General features: G+C 36.9%; 3 protein-coding genes across 3 annotated transcripts; 1 reads left to right on the top strand and 2 right to left on the bottom strand.

Moving 5' to 3' along the window:
- Positions 1 to 421: 421 nt before the first annotated feature.
- On the top strand, positions 422 to 7,973 carry LOC101212459 (zinc finger protein BRUTUS-like At1g74770). Its single transcript, XM_004138247.3, has 12 exons — positions 422 to 959; positions 2,941 to 3,159; positions 3,406 to 3,600; positions 3,683 to 3,942; positions 4,032 to 4,263; positions 4,379 to 6,099; positions 6,217 to 6,432; positions 6,530 to 6,667; positions 6,870 to 7,104; positions 7,189 to 7,248; positions 7,335 to 7,406; positions 7,487 to 7,973. Exons 1-12 carry the CDS (start codon positions 651 to 653, stop codon positions 7,586 to 7,588), a joined length of 3,759 nt encoding a protein of 1,252 aa, XP_004138295.1. The 5' UTR covers positions 422 to 650; the 3' UTR covers positions 7,589 to 7,973.
- A 188-nt stretch (positions 7,974 to 8,161) lies between these two features.
- LOC101212702 (hypothetical protein) lies at positions 8,162 to 19,653 on the bottom strand. The gene is made up of 16 exons (XM_011661636.2): positions 19,452 to 19,653; positions 16,726 to 19,362; positions 16,518 to 16,646; positions 16,237 to 16,428; positions 16,082 to 16,134; positions 15,622 to 15,940; positions 15,432 to 15,492; positions 15,132 to 15,329; positions 14,303 to 14,413; positions 13,584 to 13,771; positions 13,265 to 13,480; positions 12,862 to 13,137; positions 12,618 to 12,765; positions 12,391 to 12,524; positions 8,997 to 9,083; positions 8,162 to 8,890 (listed from the first exon to the last, which is right to left on the bottom strand). The coding sequence occupies exons 2-16, from the start codon at positions 19,351 to 19,353 to the stop codon at positions 8,804 to 8,806; spliced, it is 4,827 nt and encodes a 1,608-aa protein (XP_011659938.1). The 5' UTR covers positions 19,354 to 19,362; positions 19,452 to 19,653; the 3' UTR covers positions 8,162 to 8,803.
- Positions 19,654 to 20,480: 827 nt separating this feature from the next.
- On the bottom strand, positions 20,481 to 24,187 carry LOC101217022 (pentatricopeptide repeat-containing protein At1g18900). Its single transcript, XM_004138098.3, has 2 exons — positions 24,033 to 24,187; positions 20,481 to 23,428 (listed from the first exon to the last, which is right to left on the bottom strand). The coding sequence occupies exon 2, from the start codon at positions 23,423 to 23,425 to the stop codon at positions 20,801 to 20,803; it is 2,625 nt and encodes an 874-aa protein (XP_004138146.1). The 5' UTR covers positions 23,426 to 23,428; positions 24,033 to 24,187; the 3' UTR covers positions 20,481 to 20,800.
- Positions 24,188 to 24,554: the final 367 nt, after the last annotated feature.

Below are 24,554 nucleotides of genomic sequence, written 5' to 3' on the forward strand. Positions count from 1 at the left end.
TTGTCCATCTCTTTAAGAATTTTTCCAAAGAAACAATATTTAAAACAAATGTGATAAAGTTCATTAGTACATTTGTATGTAGATTTAAACTCAGTTATTGGTGGAGACTTCTTAAACAACAACTTGTTATATTTATGAAAAATACTTAAATGCATTTTTTATAACACCATTCTCTACATTCTACCAAATTATTCAATCATAATTAAAATGATTAATAATGAGAGACGAGTGCAAAGATAATGAGTTTTATAATACAAATTAGATAAAAGAAACGTGAGATTGATGTAAGAAGAGAAAGGGTTAGTTCACCGTTGGAAGATTTTAGGTACAACGTCTCCATCACTCACTTTCCATAAGCAACCAATCCATTTTCGAAGAGATCAAACCTTCTTATTAAAATAATAAACTTCCAAAAACCAAAACCAAAAAAACCCCTAATTTTTATTTATGAAAATAAAAATATACTTTTAAATTTCACTTGCACAGATCAGAGAGAGAAGAAGAAGAAGGAGAAGAAGAAGAAGACTTTATTTCACCAAATTTCTCCCTTCAAAAACCCTTCCCCTCCTTCTCAATTCCTTCCTTCCCAATGCCAAATCTCTCTTCCTCTTCTTACATGGGCGTCCCATTCGCCCTCTCCTCTTCCTTACATGGAAGGCGCCGCCGCCGATTCTTCTGATTCTTCTCTTCATCATGACTTGCCTTTCACGCCGCCGGAAGCGGCGGAGGATAATTACTATTCCGATTCAGAACTGTTTCGTGTTTCCTTGACGGAGGCTCCAATTCTCCTGCTTATTAAATTTCACCAAGCACTGCGATTGGAGGTTGCGGATTTACGGCGCGTGACGTTGGCGGCGGCGGAGAGTGGGGGTTACGGCGGCGAGTTTGTGTCGGGATTGATTCGGAGAGTTGAGTTTCTGAAACTTGCTTATAAGTATCATTGCGCTGCGGAGGATGAGGTAACGGCCGATTCCGATTCCGATTCATTCTATGAAATGACGTCGTTTTTAAAGAAATTAATAAATGCTATCAAAAAATTATGTCATTTTTTTTTTGTTTTAAACTTTGATAAAGAAAATATGAAATGTATTTAAATTATTTTGTTAGCTAAATTCATTTTGGCTATATTTGTGATTTCGTTAGTTGATTTTTTTTTTTATAATGGAACGTTGAATTATTCTTTTTTTTCTTTTTTTGGGTAAAATATAAAAATTATTCTAATTTTTAAGCAAATTGTTGAAATGTGTAGTGAGCAAATTAACACATTAATTAATGTGAGTTCATATGTTAATGTGAGCATGAAATGGAGCCATGATGGAATAATGTAATGAGTTGAGGAAGATTAAGTGATAAAATATTAGGAGATAATTGCATCCATTTATATATATATATATTAAAGAAGGTAATAGTTGCCACATAGCAACTTATGATATTAATTAAGATTAGTCATTTTAAAATTTTAGTTGAAAGTTAAAATCTATAATAATTGGTAATCCTAAGAGCTATAATCATCTAAACTAACTCTTTAGTTTTTTTAGAAAATGATATAAAATAATTATCAAAACACTCTCTACATTTTGGGACATGGTAATCCTAAGAGCTATAATCATCTAAACTAACTCTTTAGTTTTTTTAGAAAATGATATAAAATAATTATCAAAACACTCTCTACATTTTGGGACATTGTGAAATTTTGTCAAAATTATAAAATGGTGTAATTTTCTTTATATGGAATAAATTTCACGATTAATAATAAAATTATGACGGGACCAATATGGTTGTAGTCAATTTAATAATCGATTAGCCAAAAAACTTAGACAAATGAATAAAGAAAATTTCAAATTATATCATTCAAACATGTCCTAATTCGATTAAACCATACTCTATCCTAAAATTAAAACAATATAAAACTTTTTTTAACGCATGAATTGATACTTTCAAGTCAAAAGACTAATAGCATAGTAGTGATCTTTTATCTTTTGAACTTCATCTGTTTTAATCAAGGATAATATTTAGTTTATTTGAAAAGGGATCAAATGAAAATAGTTATAAAAATCATTCATGGTTGTTCTAAATTGATACAATTATAAAAATTTACGGTTTGAATTGATATGAATTATCAGTTTTATTCGATACAACTCTTAAAGTTTTAAATTTTTAAGTGTAAAAATAGATTTCAAGAAACAAACTTGGGGTATGTCCAATAATAGAGACTGTAATTGCTAACATGAAAAAATTGTTTAAAAATTGTATTGGCATCATGAAATAAAACAATATAATATATCGTATTGAGACAAGTAAAAATGTTGAATATGAATGGAAGGAATATGCATTACCAAACTATATTACTAACATTTATTCCAACATAGCTCATGAACAATTAGGCTCAAATTTTCATACCAACAAAAAGTTGAAAGGCTAATTATAATGAATAGTATTTGATCCAATATGGTTTATTAAAACTAATTTGATTGCCACGGGAGAATAATATAGAAAGGAACAAAGAAATAGAACATTCTTCTTTTTGAAGTATTATAAATTATTCAACCATAATTAATTATTCCAATAGCTTAAAGTTGAAGATATTCAAATTTTGATGAACTAAATAACAGAATAGACCTATTTCATTGACAAAATTTAATAGATTGAAATAGTTTAGCCCAAGTCTTTTTAGCCCTAAACATTTAATTTTTATGACATGTTTAATAACTCTATTTTTCAAAATAATTTATTCACTAATCATTTCTTTATTTTACACTTTACCTTTTTCCAAAATACCTTTTTAAAACTCTTATCAAATTCTTGAAACTTTATATATAAAAAAAAAGTAGTTCTCAAATCACCTTTTTTTGCTTTCAAATTTTGGCTAAGATTTTCCAAAAAAAGGGGAAGTTGTGGTCTATCTAACTTACAACCAATGATTTGATGATTAAATGGTAGGTTGTATTCCCAGCACTTGATCTACATACAAAAAATGTCATCTCCACATATTCTTTGGAGCATGAGAGCTTGGATGGCCTCTTCACCTCCATTTCTAAACTCTGTGAAGACATCAATGGAGAAAACAAAGATATCTCCAAGCCATTTCAAGAACTTATTTTCTGTTTAGGCACCATTCAAACCACCATTTGCCAGCATATGATCAAAGAAGAACAACAGGTAAATCCATTCCTTTCTCTTGTATGTTCCAAACTTTACGGCTAAAAAGGAAAAACAGTAAACCTGGAAAAACAGAAAACAAGGTTTAGAAGTCAAACTAAACATAGTTCAACTAGTTATGACATATATGTACACTCCACGTGTTGTTGAACTTGAAAAACTAAGGTCTGCATTGATACGGAGGAACTCCTACTTGATTTCTAATGTAGTTGGTATTCATTGAGATATATATACCACCGTTTGCAGGTTTTTCCATTGCTGATGAAGGAATTCTCTGCAAGAGAACAGGCGTCGCTTGTGTGGCAATTCATTTGTAGTGTACCAATGATACTATTGGAGGAGCTTTTGCCATGGATGATGTCTTTTCTTCCAGCAGATCAGCAATCAGAAGTTGTAAACTGTCTAAGAGATGTAGTGCCGAACGAGAAACTTCTGCAAGAGGTAGCCTGTGAACTGAGTTTTCGATGTTGCTGCTACGGAAAGGATCAGTAATAAATAACAAAGCTAATGTTTCTTTGTGAAGGTGATAATGTCTTGGCTTGGCAGCACTGAGAAACCTTGGAGAGATGTAGAAGTAGAAGATATAAAGTTACAATCATCTCAAGAAAATGGACAGAGCCCTGTTGATAGCCTTCATATTTGGCATGGTGCCATTATGAAGGATCTAAAGGAAGTATTGAAATGCCTATTTCAAGTCAAGAGTTGCACTTCAACAGCACTTTCTAACCTTGATACCTTACTTGTCCAAATAAAGTTCTTGGCTGATGTAATTCTATTTTACAGGTAGCTAAAATTTTGTTCTTCAAGCACTTCATACTCAATCAGAGTCGAACTAGTTTTGTATGTTGCTAATGAGGCTTCTTGATTCACAGAAAGGCATCAGAGAAATTCTTTTGTCCTGTGTTCAATCAACGATCCGACGTCTGCTTAACCACCTCTGACCAATCTTTTCTTAGTGATGGTCATATTGAAGGCTTACAGCAGTTGCTACAGCATGGTGCTCAAGATACTATACCTTTGAGTATTTTTTTGGAAAAATTGTGCTGGGACATGGAGTCGTTTGTCATACGAGTCAGCAAACAGTTCACTTTTCAAGAAACAAAGGTATGAACTTTTCATTTTTGCAGTTAAAATTGCCCATACGATTTCTACTTCCAAAATTAATTAAATAACTGCAAGCCTTTTAATTGCCTTTTGACCCTTAAAAGCTATTTGTCAGGTGCTTCCAGTGATTAGAAAGAGCTGCAGCCATAAAACACAGCAACAACTCCTGTATCTGAGCCTCCGAACCTTACCACTTGGACTCTTGAAGTGTATAATTACTTGGTTTTCAGCTCACTTATCTGAGGAAGAATTGAGATCTGTACTTCAGGCCAAATCAGAGGGAAATTTTCAGGTTAACAATGCACTTGTCGCCCTCTTGCATGACTGGTTTCGAATTGGCTACTCAGGAAAAACCTCGGTCGAACAATTTGGACAAGATTTGCAACAAATTTTCAAGACCAGAAGCTATATTTTGGATAAACAGGTGGAACAAATGAAAGAAGTTGCTGGAACTTCATCGTTGAGCTCAAATGCTCAATTTTATAAGGGGGAAAACTCCGAGGAAATGGGATTACTTTCTACCAACAAGGATAAGAGCTTCATGTCAAATTCTTCACCAACTGTTTCTTGCACTGCTCCCGCTTATGGAACATCTTATTCTAGTGGAATCAATCTGCAAATACATTTTCCAGGAACAGTGAAGGTACCGTGTCCGTATACTAAACATCTTTACGAAGGACGCCCACATTCTGCTTTTAATCAGCCAAAACCAATAGACCTCATTTTTTTCTTCCACAAAGCTCTCAAGAAAGAATTGGATTACTTTGTTCTTGGTTCAGCTAAACTGGTTGAACATGTTGGAATCTTGACAGAGTTTAGAAGGCGATTCCAATTGGTGAAATTTTTATATCAGATCCATACGGATGCTGAGGACCAGATTGCTTTTCCAGCTTTGGAGAAGAAGGGAAAGTTCCAAAACATTAGCTACTCCTACACTATTGATCATAAACTGGAAGTACACCAATTCAGTAAAATATCATTCGTTCTTAGTGAAATGTCTGAATTGCACTCTTCAAATTTTTATGTCAATGCTGATAGGAAAATATTTAGTCACCGGCAGCTCTGTTTGGAACTTCATGATATGTGCAAATCTTTGCACAAGTCTCTTTCTGATCACGTTGATCGTGAAGAAATTGAGCTTTGGCCCTTGTTCAGAGAATTCTTCACGATCGACGAACAAGAAACACTTATTGGAGCAATATTTGGCAGAACAAAAGCTGAAATATTGCAAGATATGATACCTTGGCAAATGTCATATTTAACACCATCTGATCAACATGACATGATGTCTATGTTCCACAAGGTAACAAGAAATACCATGTTCAATGAATGGTTAAGAGAGTGGTGGGAAGGTTATGACCATGAGAATGTGGCCGCTGAGGTGAAAACTATTACTCCCTTACTGACTTCAGATCCTTTGGAAATCATCTCAAAATATTTATCCAAGGAAGTAACAGATGTATGTGAAGGAAATCTTTTTGGAAAAACCATCAGCTCAACACAGAAGGAACACCAATTTCATGTTACCAATGCTGACAAGACAGAAATGTTCATTTTGAATGATGAAGCAAAAGATTTTGATGGCGACCAACATGATGAAACATTTGAAGAATCCACAAAACTTGTTTCTCATGGGGTTGGTGATAGGGATGCTGATGGTATCACAGAACATGAGACCGAAAAAGAACAACCTGACGAAGGTAAGAAATCAAGTCAAAATGATCACCTTCTTACAATTAGTCAAGAAGAACTAGAGGCTGTAATAAGAAGGGTATCAAGAGACTCATCCTTAGACTCCAAAAGTAAATCCCACTTGATACAGAATTTGCTAATGAGGTTGGTAAAAAGTATTTATTCAATCATTAGTATAACTAAATCCACCAAGCTTTTATGATTTTTAACTGCTGATGAGATTTGACTCAAAGTTCACATTTTTATTTCATTTTGTCTCAGCCGTTGGATTGCAAAGCACCATTCCCAAGTAGAGATAAACATTACATCAGAAAACCAAGGATATGCAGGTCAGTATCCATCTTATAGGGATTCCTTGAAGAAAGAATTTGGTTGCAAACATTACAAAAGAAACTGCAAGCTTCTAGCTCCATGTTGCAACCAACTATATACATGCATACATTGTCATGACGAGGCTACCGATCACTCATTGGATAGGTAATAACACAACCTGTATAATTTTGGTTTGCTTCTTATATCTTCAAGTAAGTAGACATAGACCGTTAAATTCTCTTATTTTGGCATTCACGTACAGAAAAACCATCACAAAGATGATGTGCATGAACTGCTTAGTAGTTCAGCCCATAAGAAAGACATGTTCAACTCTCTCTTGTGGTAATTTATCCATGGGAAAATACTTCTGCAAGATCTGCAAACTATTTGATGATTCAAGGTAAGTTTATATTTACAATGCAATTCACGGAATTTCTGGTAAAAGTTTATCAACGATAGAGTTTATCATCAATAGATTTTGCTACATTTGCAATTTTTGCTATACACTTAATTATTAGTCCTAAAAGTGCTACCCACTGTAATTACGCTACAATCTACATTTCGGGCTAGATTCACTAAAGCTTTGAGTTTTTGTTGAATAGAGATATCTACCACTGTCCATACTGCAACCTATGTCGAGTCGGGAAGGGATTGGGCATTGATTACTTCCATTGCATGAACTGCAACGCCTGTATGTCTCGTGCACTCTCAGTTCATATATGCAGAGAGAAATGCCTAGAAGACAACTGCCCTATTTGCCACGAATACATCTTCACTTCCACCCTTCCAGTCAAGTCCCTTCCATGTGGCCATTTGATGCATTCAGCATGTTTTCAGGTACCCTAGTTTTCTTGTTCCAACAGTAAATGCTGCACGATTAAACGTTTAATGAACTTGCTAACGACATTCTCCTGCCCTTAGGAATACACCTACACTCATTATACCTGCCCTATCTGTAGCAAGTCGCTAGGAGACATGCAGGTTGGTTATAAGCTACGGCTTAGGAACTATTGTAATAAATGGTAAACTGTTTGGTTGTGTTAGCTTAATGATAATTTGTCATGCAGGTTTACTTTAAGATGTTGGATGCATTTTTGGCTGAAGAGAAAATTCCAGAAGAGTATTCTGGAAAAACTCAGGTTCGTCTCTAATTGATCAATAAGAAATTGACCTAAAAATCAGCTCTAAAATGTGTACTAATAGATGGATGAAATTGCAGGTCATATTGTGTAATGACTGTGAGAAGCGTGGAACGGCACCGTTCCACTGGTTGTACCATAAATGTTCCTATTGTGGTTCATATAATACTAGGGTTTTGTAATTCCACTGGATTTTGAATAATCGGTTGATTCTTTCCAAGCACATCTGTAGAAGGATGAGCTTGTGCAGAGTGAAATATAAAAACAAAATGAATGGAAATAAAGCATGGCCTGCTTGTCATGTGCAATCCATCCATGGAGATGGAGTGGAGTTGCAAATTTTTGAAGCACAAACCTAAAGCTTTTTTCTCAATGTATAGTGCAATAATATTCAGTCAGTGATATGACAAAATACAAGAATTATGAAGGCTGAAGTTCAAATGAATCTACAATAATTGGATTTTGATACATAAATCTGTAAGTAAAAACTTATTGAGGCATACATTTTTGCATGGTATTGAACATTAAATAAAAACATTGCAAATCCCCCCAAGCTTACGCTCATAAGCAGTCAACAGATGTCAATGAAATTGCTTTCACGTTATTAAATAAAATTTCCAAGTTTTGCTACGATTTGTTCTCATCCACTACAGAGGTATGCATTGACAACTCTAAATGCTTGGCACGACTTATTGAATCAGTAAGTAAAGAGAGGATACAAGATTTTGAATAAATCCAGATAGCACCAAAATGCAGAATAGGGAACTTGAAGACTGATTCATATTGATTCATTCAAATCTGGATGACAAAATATTGAGTGTATAACATCCTAAGTGAATTTTGATTGGAACTATACAGCACCTAAAACTGCAGAAAAGTAAATGAAGATGAATCTAGCATTGTCTCTAACTAGACTGTGTCTTAACTGTTCGCTATGTTGGTCTTCTCAACAACCAGACATCATTACTCTTATGATACAGCTATAACATCCTAAGTATGATATCACAAAAAATCACCCTATGTTCCTTACCTTCTCTAGCAAATATTTAAAGGATCAAAACCAAGAAGGAATTCAAGAGGCAGAAACCTGGGTGGCCTATCTAACTTTTGGCTTTCCAATCATCTGGCTCCCTCAATTTAGAAGAAAGCTTATCTTACTTACAATATTCTCCTTGAGGACCAGATCTCCAAAAATTCGTTGATTGTATCAGAAAACTCAGAGATTTATGATATGACCCGGTCAAAATTTTTCTTTCAAAACCAATGTTACACGTACTGTCTGAATTCTGTGGATGTACATGGCAAGTCTTCCCTATAAACAACTCCTTCCCGAGGCAGAAATCAAATGTAACTCCCGTTCCACTAGTATGGCTAATGAAGACAGTTCCAAAATGTCGCTAATTTACAGCTTCAAAGAAAAGAACCTGAGGTTGTAAATGTCCTTTTTCGCACATGGTAAGGACATCAAGCCAGCCACCAATTACCTAGTCATGATGAGCAGGGTTTATGTTACATGAGAGGAAGAAGAGAGAAAAAAAAACCATACACACACCAAAAAGACAAAAGAGGCAGGGGAAAGTAAGAACTTACCTTAACAGTTCTATCATCATACTTTATCCAGCATTTCTTGTCGTGACTGTAGGCAAAACAATGATAGTGTTGACCATAATAGCAAACCTACAAAATTGAGCGCACATATCAGAGAACTGAGTATTCAGTCAACTGGATACTTCATCTTTTGGAAAATCCACAATGAACACAATAAGTTTAAAGATGCCATACGGACAAAATCTACTCTAGAAGCACCGACGTTAATTAAGAAGACAGTGTTGATTTTTTAGCAAGCCAATGGGCAATGGCTACACACACTTATAGATGCTTAATTTAAGGCCTTACACCAAAATTAGCATGCAAACCTAACCTGCTCATGTTAAAACCCCAAAAGGTCATCTGATTTAAGTATTAAGTGTTGACTGTTAGATAACTGTGTTTGGTGTATTTAGGATATCTGGAGATGCTAGATTATTGTTTTCTATGGGTAAAATATGCTTTTTTTTTTATAAGAGACAAGTATATTCATATAACAAAACAGAACAACCTAAGGGCGAGGGATGAGAGGGCCCTCCCCGGAAGAAGCTAAGGAACTAAGACATAATGGCCTTCCAATTGTTGAAAATCATAGAAAGGCTATAATTACAAAAGTGTTTGGTGTAATTCGTACTCCACCAAGAGGCTGTGTGTTGAACCACAGTCCAAAAAGAATCAAAAGAATTAAATCTATCGTCAAAGATTCTGCTATTCCTTTCTTTCCAAATGCTCCACAAAAGGGAACGCGTCGCGCATTTCCATAAGATGTTTCCTTTAGGGCTGTAACCTCTAAAGTTAAGACCTTCAATCATCCATCTATCAATCTTGCTAGGAAGGCAAAGCTCCAAATCGAAAATACCAAACAGAGTGTACCAAGCTTTTCTTGTGAAGGGACAATGTAGAAATAAATGATCCAACGTTTCCTCATCTTTAGCGCATAGGCAACACATCGAGGGCCTAAGCAAAGTGTTCTGAATTTTTTTTTGTAATTTCTCATGGGTGTTGAGGCTTCTGTAAGCAAGCGACCATAAGAAAAACTTCACCTTCTTCGGGATTTTATTCTTCCAAATCTGACGAATCAAGGGAACGGCAATGTTGGGAGATCTCTTAGTTAAGTTAAGAAAAGTAGATTTTGTAGTGAAGTTGCCATTTATGTTAGGAATCCATTTAAGACTATCATTCCTTTCAGTGGGGGCCCACGAGTGAAGAATTTCTAAAGCTGAGGCTGCATTGGCAATCTCGTTGTCGAGCATATTTCTTCTAAGGCCCAAATTCCAAGAATGAGTAGCAGTACACCAGCAATCAGCCACATAAGCTTCCTTATTCAGCGCCAAAGAGAATAAGTTAGGGAATTTTTCTGCAAGTGTTTCCGCGACACACCATTTATCCTTCCAAAATTTGATTTTTGTTCCTTCTCCCAAAACAAAAGCAGAAAAATTGAAGAATATCTCCTTATGCTTTAAAATACCAGCCCATAATCTATGAGATTTTCCCCTGTTTGGATTTTTGGTAGACCACCCATTCTCATCTAAACCATAGATGGCCACAATTAATCGCCTCCATAAAGAGGTTTCTTCCTTGCTAAACCTCCAAAACCACTTAGTGAGAAGAGCAATATTCTTTTGCCTAAAAGAGCCAATCCCAAGACCACCGTAACAAGTTGGGGCGGAAGTGCATTCCCAGTTGACGAGATGAGCAATTGGATTCGTAGATCCACCTGTCCAAACAAACTTCCTGATCATCTGTTCCAATCTATTAATAATGCCAACTGGAGCTTGAGCAAGGGAGAAGAGATAACAAGGGAGGCTGTTGAGAACTGATTGCACCAGAGTTAGTCTACCCCCTTTGGAGAGGGATACATTCCTCCACCTATCAAATTTGTGTCTGAATCTCTCTTCAAGATTGTTCCACATCTCTTTTCTATTATGACCCCTTCCAATAGAGAAGCCCAAATATTTAAAGGGAAGATTATCAACCGAGCATCCCGTAGATTCACTAAAAGGAGCTAAGTCATCATTGCTAAGGTTAATGCCAATCAGGGATGTTTTAGCTTTGTTAAGGGAAAGACCGGCTCCCATAAGGAAGATATTAACCACCTTCCACCAGTTCTCTAGATTTCCATCCTCCCAGGAAGAGAAAAGAAGCGTGTCGTCTGCGTACTGAAGATGGGTTAAATCTTTTGTCAGGTTCTCAAAATGAAAGCCTCTTAAACTCCTTTTCTCATTACAGTAGTGGATAAGGCAACTAAGAGCATCTCCCACAATCGTAAAAAGAAAAGGAGCAAGAGGATCACCTTGACGAATGCCCCTTTTAGCAATAATTTTTCCTCTAGGCCTCCCATTGAGACTTTTGGTAATATTTTCTCCCAAAAACAGGTGCTGATTGATAAGATTAACTCTTTTGACTCACTTGAAGAGTCAAGCTGTCTCAACGAGGCAAATGTGAAGGAAAGAGAAAACTGTAGAGGGGCTCTGCTTGATTTGATTGCGAAAGAGCAGAAGTTGTGGATTCAGAAGTCGAAGCTTCATTGGCTTAGGGAGGGGGAGGAAAACTCAAGCTTCTTTCACAGATGGGTTTCGGCTCGCAAAAGTAAGAGTATTATTTCCTCCTTGGTTAGTATTGATGGGAAGACTCTTGTCACAAAGAAGGAGATTGTGGATGAGATCCTTAGCTTCTTTTCAATGTTATATGGCACAAGGGTCTCCTCGCCGTTTATTTGCGACGGTCTTAATTGGAGAGGCCTTAGCTTACAGGATTCGAATTTGCGACGGTAAAATATGCTTGATGAAACAAAAAATGTAGACAAACGATTACCTAACAATATTACCAGTTTACAAAATTAAGAAAGTGTGGGAAAGTTGGAATATTATTGAATAATTCCTCACTTTCTTATTTTACCAAGACAAAAACCCTAACTTAAATAGATTCCAAACATAATCACATAAAAGGAAAGAATCCTACAAAAATTGTTACATTATAACTAGGCATAAATCAACAGAAAGAATAATAATAAAATTAAAATGCATCTTATTTGAGCAGAACCCATGCTCATCTCAACAGAAAAGTAGTAAAGAGACGGGGAAAATTTTAGTAACAAAAATCAACGTGAATATCCTCATTTAAAATAAAATAAAATACAAGCACAAGTGTCTTAAATGTCTATGAATGCCTATGATATTTGAAACCCATGGTTGATGTGATTTTAAACATCAATGACTATTAGGTAGCCTCAAAATCCACAACCATGATGAATAATAAATTAGATTCCATACCCATGAACATTCGCCGAACCACTCAAAGAAGCCTCCCAGTAAAACATTTTTGGCATGTTAAAATAAGCTCCGCCCTAAGAGTACATGCACATACAAATTAAGAGAGACGGCTGACGAGTACATACCACTGATACCAAGTTATGTGTACTCTTTGGATCTAGACCCCGATAAAGAACACTGATATCTATCTCAGTATTCAGAGCAGCTAATGTTGCTGTTATGTCATCAGCACTCTCACAAGTGTTCTGCCAGCCCAAGACTACAACAACAAAATTACATGCAGGTAAAACATCATCAATAATAGATGCAGGGTAATGGGAGGGAGGGAAGAGACAAAAATTATTTAGAACACCTGTTGTGAACACATGTGGTGGTGCAGCGAGAAAGTGATGAATGTAATTGAGCTTTCCGCAACCACCAACATCCAAATCACAAGCTAGCTGATGATTCATTTCAACAACATTCAGAAGTTCATCGAAGGAGCTTTCTGTACACATAACCTGGATAGGAAAGAAAATTGAATAAGAAAAACAGTATAAAGTATAGTGTCCTTAAAACAATTGTCTTCAACGCCAGGGAAAGGCAGCTTCTCTTACCTTCATTGTTCGAAGGGCACTAGCATTTATATTGTGAAAGAAGGTAGTGTACTTTAGATGTCTAGATTCCAGGCCACAACTATAGCAATTCATTCGTTCAAAAATGTCCATGCCAAAGATGGAATGTACCAAACAAGTGTCACTTGCACAGTCCCACGAGCCCATGCAATTGCTTTCTACTGATTCTGTATCAGAAATGCTCAAACTAGTAGTCAATGACTGGTGTAGGCAATCAAATATGACTGCCAGCACTTCAGAGGCGTCGTTCATTTGGCCCTAAATAAGCACCAAAAATTAGTTGTAGATTTTTCATAATTATAACAAGAAGTTAAGAAGAGTAGAATTCACTTTCTTTCTTCTTTTTAAGTTAAAGGCATAAGAAAATAGGGGTATGCAGAACTACCTCTTGGAAAAATTTATTATCAGGACAAAGAGTACTCAGAGCTATTCTCAAAGAAGTGGGGGCAACTGCTTCTCTTCTAGCATCTGCAGATGCCATGCTCAAGGCAGTGAAGATATCATATAATGCACAAACAACACAGGGATCCCCAACATGAACATGCTCGATCTTAGATCTTCTCAGGAACTCTACTCGAAACCGTCGTAAATGCCATAAGGACTGAGCTCATGTAGAACAAGACAACATTTAAGACTCCATATGCAGAAAGAGAAACAAAGAACTAGCAAACTGCAAATGAAACCTTCTTCTGTCATGCACTCACCTGAATAATGACATTCAGAAAGCAATTGTATTCACCAATTTCATTCTTAAGTCCTGTACCACAAATATCTGCTCCCTGCACATTGCCTGCATTGTGTTCATTTGATGGAAGATCGGTACTATCTACTTCACCACGACTGGTCGATGGTGTACTAGAACTTGGAAAGTTCTGCTTTTCTTGAAATGCATCTGAGAAAACATTAAAAATACAGTTGAATATTAAGGAGTTAATATACAGAAAAGGAAACAGAAACAAACGCTCATAAATGGAGGAATCTCTAGAAATCTAATCATTATTTGAGTTCAAAGCAGATTAAAGATTGACATAAAAAAAAGTTACAATCCTTTATATGGATTTATTTAGTTATTAAAAATTTATAATGCGACATTTTGAGACAATCATATCCTGAAACCAAACTATATAGAACCATGAGACGAAAACTAAACGCTTGCTAAAAACAATATGCAAGAAACACAAGGAGAAAAACACGGTTCATCCATCAAGCATACTTTAAGAGAGACAATGGAGCTCTATTATATACACAAAAACAAAGCAGCAAATCTATGGGCAAAAATTGTCAAAAAAAAGGGAAGGTATCCTGTAAAAGAAAATGCATCTCTTTTTTAGCAGTTTTTCTTGCCAAATACAGATAAACCAAATTACGACCATAATGAGTGCAACTAAAAAAGGAAAGAAAAAAGACATATGAGAAACCTAACCAAGGCTCTCGAGCACAGCCTTCTTAAGGTCAGCTTGAAATTGTTTCTCATCATCCTCTGCATGTTGTTGTCTTAAAGTCTTCGCACTATTATCTTCAGAACGGGGATTAACTGATTGGATCAGAGCACACGATTATGTTAGTCAAGTCTAAGATGAACAGTGATTTGATTTGCATAGGCATACTATTGATCGAGTTATGAATGGCGAAATTAAATATTTAATACTTTGAATATCTTCCACAAGTGAGGAAAAGAATACAACTTACACAAATATATCATGCAAGGAGAACTAGACCTGAATGAAAGAAATTTTTATTTAATCGATGAAATTTGTTTTGGGTCCAATTAGAATCCTATATCTTCCATTACAAATTGAACCTTCAGGAAAATAACCTATAGTTCCTTTCCAAACTATTCCTTAAAATAACCTATACCTTCCGTTCCAAAATACAGGAGATAACAAAACACTATAACTTGGGACCTTCGGTCCATGAAACAAAAATTTGACTCGACTATGACTAGATGGACAAAATCGTTAGGGTTATAAAAGGAGATGGGGTTAGTTCGGTTGTGGAGGGATAATGAGATTGGCCCAAAAAGGGAAAAATGTTTAAGAATAAGGGACAGATATTATTTGAGAGATGGAAGGATTGTGTAAAATGTTAGGTAGAGAGAATTTGTAGAAAAAGAGATGGGTTTCTACTTCCACGCCCATATTATTCATCAATCATCTAAAAGGAATAAAACACAAGGCATCCATCATTCACAATTCTCATTTATCAACGAGTTGAAAATAAATAGTGATTTTCAAAATAGAATGTGCACTCACCACTATCTACTGGGAGACTGTCATGATATCTAACTTGCTCAATCAATTGGCTATCAAAGGCTACATTATCCTTGTCAGAATGTGAAGATTGATTTCCATCAACTGGTTTGGTTACACCCTTCTGTCGTCTACCTCTCCTACCCTTCCTCCTATCAGACGATCGCAGGCTAGTATCTGAATTTTCTACATTGGATGCACCTGCAAAAGAAAAAGAGAATGATGAATCTAACACTAAGAACATCGCAGCATCTTGCCTCCAAGCAACTTTCCATCAATGTGTATCACTAATCTGATCATCACCTGAAGAAGCACTTGCCGTACTAGAAGAGTCAGGAACCAATTCATTTTCTGCCACTTGATCCTAAAATAGCAATTTATAAGATCATTTTAAGTATTTATTTCAAACTTTGTACATGATACATGTAGAACTAGGAAGTTCCATAATTCGTTTAAATAACCAAAAGGAGAAGAATGTCAAAAGAACATTTACCACCACAGAAGGCTTAAAACGCTCATGAACACCCTCAACACTGGGGGTGAGTCCAATGGGATTTTCAGGTACTGCCGGATCAACTGTCTTCTTTAGATTTGTCTGTGCAGATTTCTTTTGTAGTTCAGCCAAATGCTTTTGTTTAGCCTCCTTCTCAATTCGTCTTTGATACTCCAAAGTCTCTTCTAGCTTTCTTTCATCTGCTTCTAGCTCGATTTTGCGTCTTATCTCTTCCTCTTCTAGTCTTAAAGCATCAGAGTTCTCACTAACAGCAATATCCACCTCTGCAACATCACCATCAGATGGAACTTGAAAGGTACTGCAACAAGTTATTGACCAAACAGCCACCAATAAGGAAATTAGCTAGAAGACTACGGACCTTCATGATTTTATTACAAAACAAATGCCCAAAAGTGATTGAGAGGTCCCAGAAAGGGGAGAAGCCAACAGTAACACTTACTCTCTATCGACAACCTCATCATGAGGCACATTTTGCTCACGAACACTGACCAACTGCAGAAATAAAATTTTAAAATATCACAAGTCACCAAGAACAACCAAGTTGCAAAAACAACAAAATCATGAACCTAAACTTCTACTTGTAAAATGACAAACCTTAGAGTCCTTGGCTTTCCTAAACTCTTTGCTCTTTTTCTTTTCCTTCGACTTTTCACGTGCATGTTTAGGATTATCACTTCCACCTTTGCTATCCTTTTTTGAATCTCGTTCCAGTTCAGCTAAAAATGCTTCTCTCGCAGCATCAGACTTCTTCGTGACATCTATTTCAGCCAATTCTTCTAAATGTGCCTGCATATTATAGTTTGGTACTTGAATCGGTCATTTTAGTCTCAAAAGGCTTAAGAAATATTGGTCAATATTAAACTATTGATACATACCCTCAAGTATGAGTTCACAAGAGGCAACAATATTGATTGATAATCATGTGCCGAAACAGGCTCCAGCTTAAGTTCCAACTCTTGCATTCCAGTAACATTTCGCATGATGCGTCCGTCAATTTTGCTAATCTGCATGATTAATAAAATGAGCAAACAGCTAATTTCTCTAAATATCATTAGTCAAGCATCCATAATTTAATAAACAAACCTCAATAGATAGTTGTTCCTTCTGTCTCTTTATTGCAATTTCAATACAAGTATCAACTTGATGCAAATAATCCTTAGCCCTCCAACCTTCATCTTCACCAGATTCCAAATCATATAACTGAGAAGGCACACTGGCAAAATTTTCCCCATATCCAAGTTGATTAGCATTCAGAGCTTCAGCTTCTTTCAAAACATTAGTTAAAGCATCCAACTCAAACCTACTGCCTATGTACATCGCATCATTTTCAGACTCAATAAGCTCCTCTCTTCGCTTCCTCAGGATTGACTCATAACTTTTGGGGATAAATTCAGTTATAACTTCTCTCTTCTTGCCCTCTTCAAGGCAAAGATCCTCCACTGACTGCAATGCTTCCTCATAGTTCAAATGCTCACATTTTCTCTCACAAAGGTTCTGCAGTTGGTAAAATTCCTTCTCAAGCGATTGAAAGTTTTCTGTTTGCCCTTGTTTCTTTTCCTCTTTTGTTTTTGCCCATGATGCTAATTGGTCACCACTAGAGGGACTTGCATATATCCATGCTAGGAAAGGATCAACGTCAGAACTAACCTCACTTGCAGCAGGCATCTGATCACTGACATGAGAGATTTTAGAAGATAACAAACACTCGTTAAGGAGTAGAAGTGATGCATCTCCATTAAAAACAATTCTCTCTTCGACATCAACAGATTGTTTGTCACTCTTTGAATCTTCAATTTGATCGGTACTTCTATCAGAGTATCTACCTACACCACAAGACTGAGATAATTCTTGCAAAAACTTAAGGATTTTCCTAAGCTGGGAAGCACCTAGAAAGCAAATACATTGTGGTGTTTGATCTAGACCCTGCTTTAGAAGATGAGATCCAGAAACAATACCCTGTAGCTCATCCATGGTAAATTGTATAATCTTGTTTAGCTGGCTTGCAGCAAGATATTTATGTTTAATAAGTAACTCAAATACCGCATGAATTTTTTCAAGAAGCTTTGCACGCTCAGAGTCATCAGATACTGGAAAACTATCAGGTATTGGATATCCGCTGTTGTTAATTTTTTCATAAAGTTTGGATTCATTTAAACTATTCTCATGATCCTGCTTCTCTGGAGAAAAATCCCATGCATCTTTGATACACTCATCACATTCTGAATGACGTTGTGGGCACATATCTTCAACGAACTCAGAATCTTTGCATTTAGTTTGATCTGTGAACATTTTGGTTGCAGCTGAAACATCCAATGGTTTCCAAGGGCAATTGAGAAGCATTTCACTCCAATCATTATCGACATTGTGTGGCAACATAGATTGCATTTTCGGCAAAAGGTTGCCCAAGTGCTCTTGAGCCACGTGGTGCATATGGGATTCTGAATTGACAAATTTCTTATCACATTTGCAGCAAACCCAAAATTTCCATGTTTTATTGGCGTCATAAAAAGACAAGGCTTCTGAAATAAATTCATTTGCCGAGGTATCCTTTAAAGAACTAAAGTGAGTCTCAAGATCGTTAGTCTTGATCTTAAGCACATCTTTCTTTGATTCTGAACTCATAGAATTCCACAAAGAATAAACCCAATTCTTTCTTTCAGCTGAAGAGCCAAGTTTCCGCACACTACCACCATGTTTCCGCCGCTCAACAACCCTTGTAACAGGCCCTGGTGGTGTATCCTGGGTCCGAACAGACCCTGAAGATGTATCCTGAGTCCGAACAGACCCTGAAGATGAATCCGGGGTGGTCCGATCAGCTTTACTTCCTTCATCCTGCATTGGAGGTGACTCAGACTGTTGTTGCATCAGCCTTGCAGCAGCAACACGGACTTCAATTTGCTTCCTTCGCTCTTCAGGCGTTTTGGTTGCTTTCTTGATTTCGTTTGCCCTTCTAGCCTGAACCATCCCCACCTCCATTGGGTCCTCTGTCACTCTTCTAATGGGAATCAATCTGAACTTCTCTTCCCCGTTACCTAAATTCTTCATCCAAGATGATATAGAGTATATACTCGATTTTTGAATTAACTGCCTCAATTCCGTCTGAACGTGTGTAATTCGGCCTTCGGCAGTAGGTATTTTCTGATTCTGTTCGTCTTGCAAACTTTCTTTGGCAGGATCGATAGGATTTTCAATTACCAAGGCCCGCTCACACTCTTGCACAACCTCTTCGTACTCCTTTGCATCATTTGCGGCCTCATAAAGCAAATTTGCGTAGAAATGTGAAAATTCAATTGAGTCTGGTGAGAGCTGGACAGCTTTCCGAGCCGACTCAATCGCATTTTTCAAATGCCGCTGCTTTGTACTCGGGTCATCAATAATCGACGCAACTTTTACAAGAAGAGTACCCTGAACGCGATGAATCAGTGCCGAGTGAACAGAGTTCTCATCTCTTGAACTCAACTCCTTCATAAGCCTGAGTGCCTTAGTGTGGTTTCCGCGCCGAAGTGCAGTAAGAGCCTTCTCACATTCGAGTTTAATTGCGGAATACGACAGACCTTCATCCGATTCCTTGACAACCACCCTGTCGATCCTACTTTGATTTTGACTGCTCGGCTTATCAGATACTGAACTCTTTCCGGCAGCGGTCGCTTCACTTGGACCCTCACCAGCGACTCCTTGACGCGGATCAGTGTTCTTCTTCTTCCGCGCCATCCAGAAACTCTATACGAATCGAATTTACATGCATTATCGAAAAAGACTATATATGGCCCTCATATCAAGAATAACAAGAATGAGTAAAAGAAACTTACTCGTGGATTGAAATGATATAGGAAGAAGTTACAGTCTTAGACAGCAAAGATTCCGGTGGCGGTTAATGCGGAAAGATTGCCGTCGCCGGAGAAGAAGATGAATTGGGCGGGGAATGGAGAAGTAGAGTGGTCTCTCTCCTCGAGATGGGAAGAACGAGAGATATCGGAGAGAGAGAGAGAGAGCAAAAAAAGCAATTGTAATGAACGGGGGATTAAGCAGAAATACGTCTTTTCTACTCTTTGGGGATTGTGATTAAGATTAAACCCCTTGATTAAGAGTTAATTATTCTTAAGCCACAACTGATTTATTATTATTATTATTTATTATTATTATTATTATTATTATTATTATTATTATTATTTTATTTTGTCAAAATAATTACAAATCCTTTATTTATTTATTTATTTAATCTAAATGTGTTTACGAGGAGAAAAAAACGTTTATAATAATATAATACTTTGATTTTCATGTGTAATGATGGGACTCTTATCATATAATGTTTCATTTCTATATTGTGACACCGGAGACGTTAATTCATAGAATTAAAATTTATATGATGTTTTGTTTTAAACTCATATTTTGACTTTAGATTTTTCATTTCTAATGAATTTTGATTTCAACTCTTCTTACTTATATTGTAGTTTTACATGTTAATAAATCCATTTAAAAAATTTAGAATTTACCACATCAAATCATGGAGAAAAAAAAACTTTAAATACTAGGTAGTTTAGAAGTATTTGAATCGAAGAGAAATGTCTTTGCGATTCAACCATTCGATTAACATTATCAAGTAGAAAATGAACCCCAAATTATAAAAAATATTAAAATATTTATCAGATTAGATTCTGGTTGAAATAAATAGTAGAAAGTTAAGTGAATTTTTGTTTTTTATTATTATTCTCGAAAAATACGGTAATTACAAGGTAGATAAAAGAAAAACATCAAATCTTAATCACTATATTTAATACATCTGGGTTTGAGGGTATCAAATTCCATGAGAGCAGTTTGTATTTAGAACTAGATCAAGGTATGTAATTCTTGCATAGGCCATATAGATAATAAATTTACATTCATCTTTTGCAAAAGTTCCCTACTATAGAAAGACAAAAACCTGTTTGCTACAAACCAATAATAGATCCCTTTAAAAAGTAAAAGGTTCTTATAATTACTAACATACAGCCAAACTCCATTCCAGAAAGTTGTGAAGCAGCTTTTAAATTAAATGCTGAGCTTTCAACTTGAATATGGAGAGATTTCTACAAATACCTGGATCCAAGAAGTAATCTAAATACAATCCATACAAAATTGAATTTTGGTTATGAAGAGAGAGTTAAGAAGAGGTGCACTACTACAACAAATGCATCCTCTCCACATAAGATTGGTGCAACCATCTACTTAGAGGCTCCCCACACCCCACAAAACATCCAGAATTACCATTTTCAGTGAAGAAAGGGAAGCTAAAAATGCTAAGCAGGTCCTGAACTGCCTGTCTCACTAGGGAAGATCCAGTGACCTTACTTCGCCGACCCCATCCAGTCACAATATCAATTCGGCTGGGACCGACACCTGAAAGAAGTAGTTGTTGGCGAAACCAAGCAAGAGTCCTAGACAAAGCTGTTACGGCGGTGCCATCAGACATGACGTGCAAGTTAATGAGCCAATAACAGGAGCTTTTCTCCTTTACAGCATCTGGATAGACATTCTTTTGCATGGCAGCCTCCCAGACACAGCCTGCCTCCTCCTTAAGTCCTGATTTATGAAGAAAATCTACAACTGCATCTACGAGCCCCCTCTTGCTCTCTCTGTCTTCACTGTGCATGAGGTCCAAAAATTTGCTCATGTGATCCCGCACATTTTGACCATTAGGTCCAGCCGATGGCAATGACACCAGGAATGTGTGTGCTGGGTGACCAGTGACTTGCATGAGTTCACAACAAAACCCCATGTCATTCGTTTGCGCATCAGTGCAACAACTGAGCAGCAAAGTATAAGTTTGTAGAGAAGGTTTTAAACCAAAAGTCAGCATAGATTGCAACAGCTGATAGGCATCGGATAGTTGGTGTACCCTAAGAAAGGCACTAAGCAAGGAATTGCAAGTAGGAACATTCGGCTTTAAACCCGCCTTAAGCATAGCATGATACCATTCCCATGCCTTTTGAACATTACCAGATTTTCCCCACAAGTCCACTAATAGACCATAAACAGGTTCATCAGGCACCCAGTTCTTCTTTTGCATTTCAATAAATATACCTTCAGCCTCCTCAAGGAAACCACAATGACCTAATACTTCCATAACTATGCAGTAAGTCACTTTATCTGGCTCAAAACCTGATTGTTGCATATCACGGTACAGCTTCAATGCAATCTCGTAATTCCTTGCTTTTGCTTGAAGAGCAATCATGATATTGTAGGTTACCAAATTTGGAACACAGCCTTCATCAACCATCCTGCAGAATAGCCTATGAGCAGCATTTAAATGGCCAGCTTTCCCCAAGCAGTTGATCATAACACTGTAAGTAAATGTGTCGGGAGTGAGGCCAGCATCTTGCATCTTCTCATACATTCCCATGGCAACATCGAGAAAGCCAGATTTTGCATGAATGTCAATGAGTGTGCAGTAGGTGACTCTATCAGGCTCACATCCTGCTTCCTGCATTTGTTTGAATACATTAACAGCGTCTTGCAAATAGTTTGCACGACCATAACTATGAATTATACGATTATATGTTACAACATTGGGCTGGCACCCATCCTTGATCATCTGATCAAGCAATTTATTTATAGCAGCAAACTGTTTGGCACGACCAAGGAGGCCAATCATAGTAGTATAAGTGTGCCCATCATGTCTAAACCTAGGTAGACGCTTTAACCAATAAAAGAACCCAAGAGCAACAGCATGGTCATCTACCCGCTTCAGAATTTGGTTTGCCTGGTAAGCATCTATCGAACAGTTCAATTTCCCAATAGCCTCTTCTGCAGCAGGGCCCCATTTAAGTTGTTGCAATATGCAAGAAACACTTTCCACAACATTTGGGGCATTCAGAAACGATGAAGTGATTGGTGCCATTCCTGTGGGGCTTTTTAAATTATCTGGAAACTTTTTAAAATTCTTAGAAGAATTTGTGAAGTCTGACCCTGTGGTCTGTGCAATGGAATGAAAATGTGAAGTAAAGCTGTTTGAATGAACCCTTGTTCTCTGTGGTAAATTCCTTTTATCACACTTGTCTGAGGAAATATTTTGAAATACCACCAACTTTTGTGTTCTGGCCTCGGAAACTTCTTGCCTTGAGCCTTTGACATAACTGGATTGTGCGGGCTTGCAATTTGAACCATGGTTACTACTACTTTGGGGCTTAGAATCTACAGGGATTTCAACAGATGGTCTAGAATGAACTCTAGAAATATTCTCTCTTCTCAGATGCTTAATTTTTGAAGGTTTGACAGAAGTAATGGACCGGGCAGGATCAACCATACAATTCTTGGATGAGCTAAATGTTCCACCATAGTCAGATGAGGGGATTTTAAAATTCACAAAGTCAGAGAATAAGTTTACAGCCATAATACCTGCCTTAACAACCTGATCTGCTATCCTTGGTGAAGTGCACTCACCATCCAAAACAGTGTTAAGGCCACTGGCGTATCTTACACATTCTGCTCCCCTCTGGTGATTGGGGCCAGTGTTCGCAACTTGTCGAATAGAAACTGAGAGATCAACATTGTCAGTTTTGTGAGATACAATTACTTTTGCTGCTTCTTCGGCAATTAAAGGTCCTACTCTAGGTGAACTATTGGCTACCAAGGTAGATGGCTTTTGTGAGGGCAGGGTTTCATTTCTAGCATTTTGTCTCTCGGAAACACAAGTTTCATCTTCAGGGCATGTGCACGAAGCCCCGTCTGCATTACATCGTGATCCACTAAGAAAAAATGATCTGGCACTGTTTGAAAGACTGCCAATCTGCTTTGCTCGCAACATAATCTGTAATAACAAGCAAATCACTACCATAAAAGGGTTGCAAAATTAGCCAGTTGCTACCATAAAACAATCCAACTTCCAATAATGCAAACCACATACTATTCCCATTTCCTACCCCTACACCAGGTTTTTCCTGACATGTTAACACCAAGTGAGAATAGTGACATAGCAACACAAAAAAAAAAAAAAAAAAAAAAAACAATTATCATTCTCAGCCACCCAAAGGTCTTACACAAAAACGATCACAAAACTAAAAATTACACAAACATACACATGAAACCCCAATTACCCTATCAAAAACATTGAAAAAACCAATATACAAATGTCAAAATTCAACTTCATTGGAAACAAAAATGAACAGAGAAGGGGTCAAAACTCATTCTGAGAATCGAAACACCAATCAAACTCTTCCAACCACGAATCACAAAGCAGAAACACACCCATATAACCAAATTCAAAGCAGAAACAAACCCATATAATCAATTCCAAAAACACAACAATAACAACAACAAAATTATGACCGGCCATGAATGAACGAAAAAAGTGCAAACAAAATAAGCTCATTATGCAGAACAAAAGAAGAGAATGGTAAGAGAGAAAGAGAAACCTAAAACTTGTAAGGAGTAACTAAAGACTAGAGCTGAAGAAGGAAGTGAAAGAGGAGGCGGCTGAAGGTTCATCTATTTCTCTGCCATTTTTCACCTCTACCCTGCGCGTCAAGCTTTTTTCCTACTAAGTTGGACGGAAAATAGGGGGCACGTTAGACCGTGAGGTAAGCCCTGATGTGGTACGCGTTTGATCATACAATATCCATCATGTGGACACGTGTCAGTAGGTTCACGGCTCTCTTGTGACGAGCAGGGTTACTGAATTAAAACTCTGTTTAACTTTATATGGCGGATTCCCAATTAAATTAAAGGGAAAGGGGATTTTTCCTTCGCCAAGGGTTCTATTTGGTACCTGCTCCCCCACGTAGTTACTGTGAGCCCAGGTCGGACTAGTCAACGTTTTCTTTTTTTATAAACTTGAGCCGCAAGTCAGTCTTATGCATTTTAAGTAAATATTTAAATTAGTCTCTCTAGTTGGTTCCTTATTTCTCTTTTTTAAAAATAAAACATTTAGTCTCTAT

The sequence above is a fragment of the Cucumis sativus genome, chromosome 1, assembly GCF_000004075.3.
Source record: "Cucumis sativus cultivar 9930 chromosome 1, Cucumber_9930_V3, whole genome shotgun sequence".
NCBI lineage: Eukaryota > Viridiplantae > Streptophyta > Magnoliopsida > Cucurbitales > Cucurbitaceae > Cucumis > Cucumis sativus.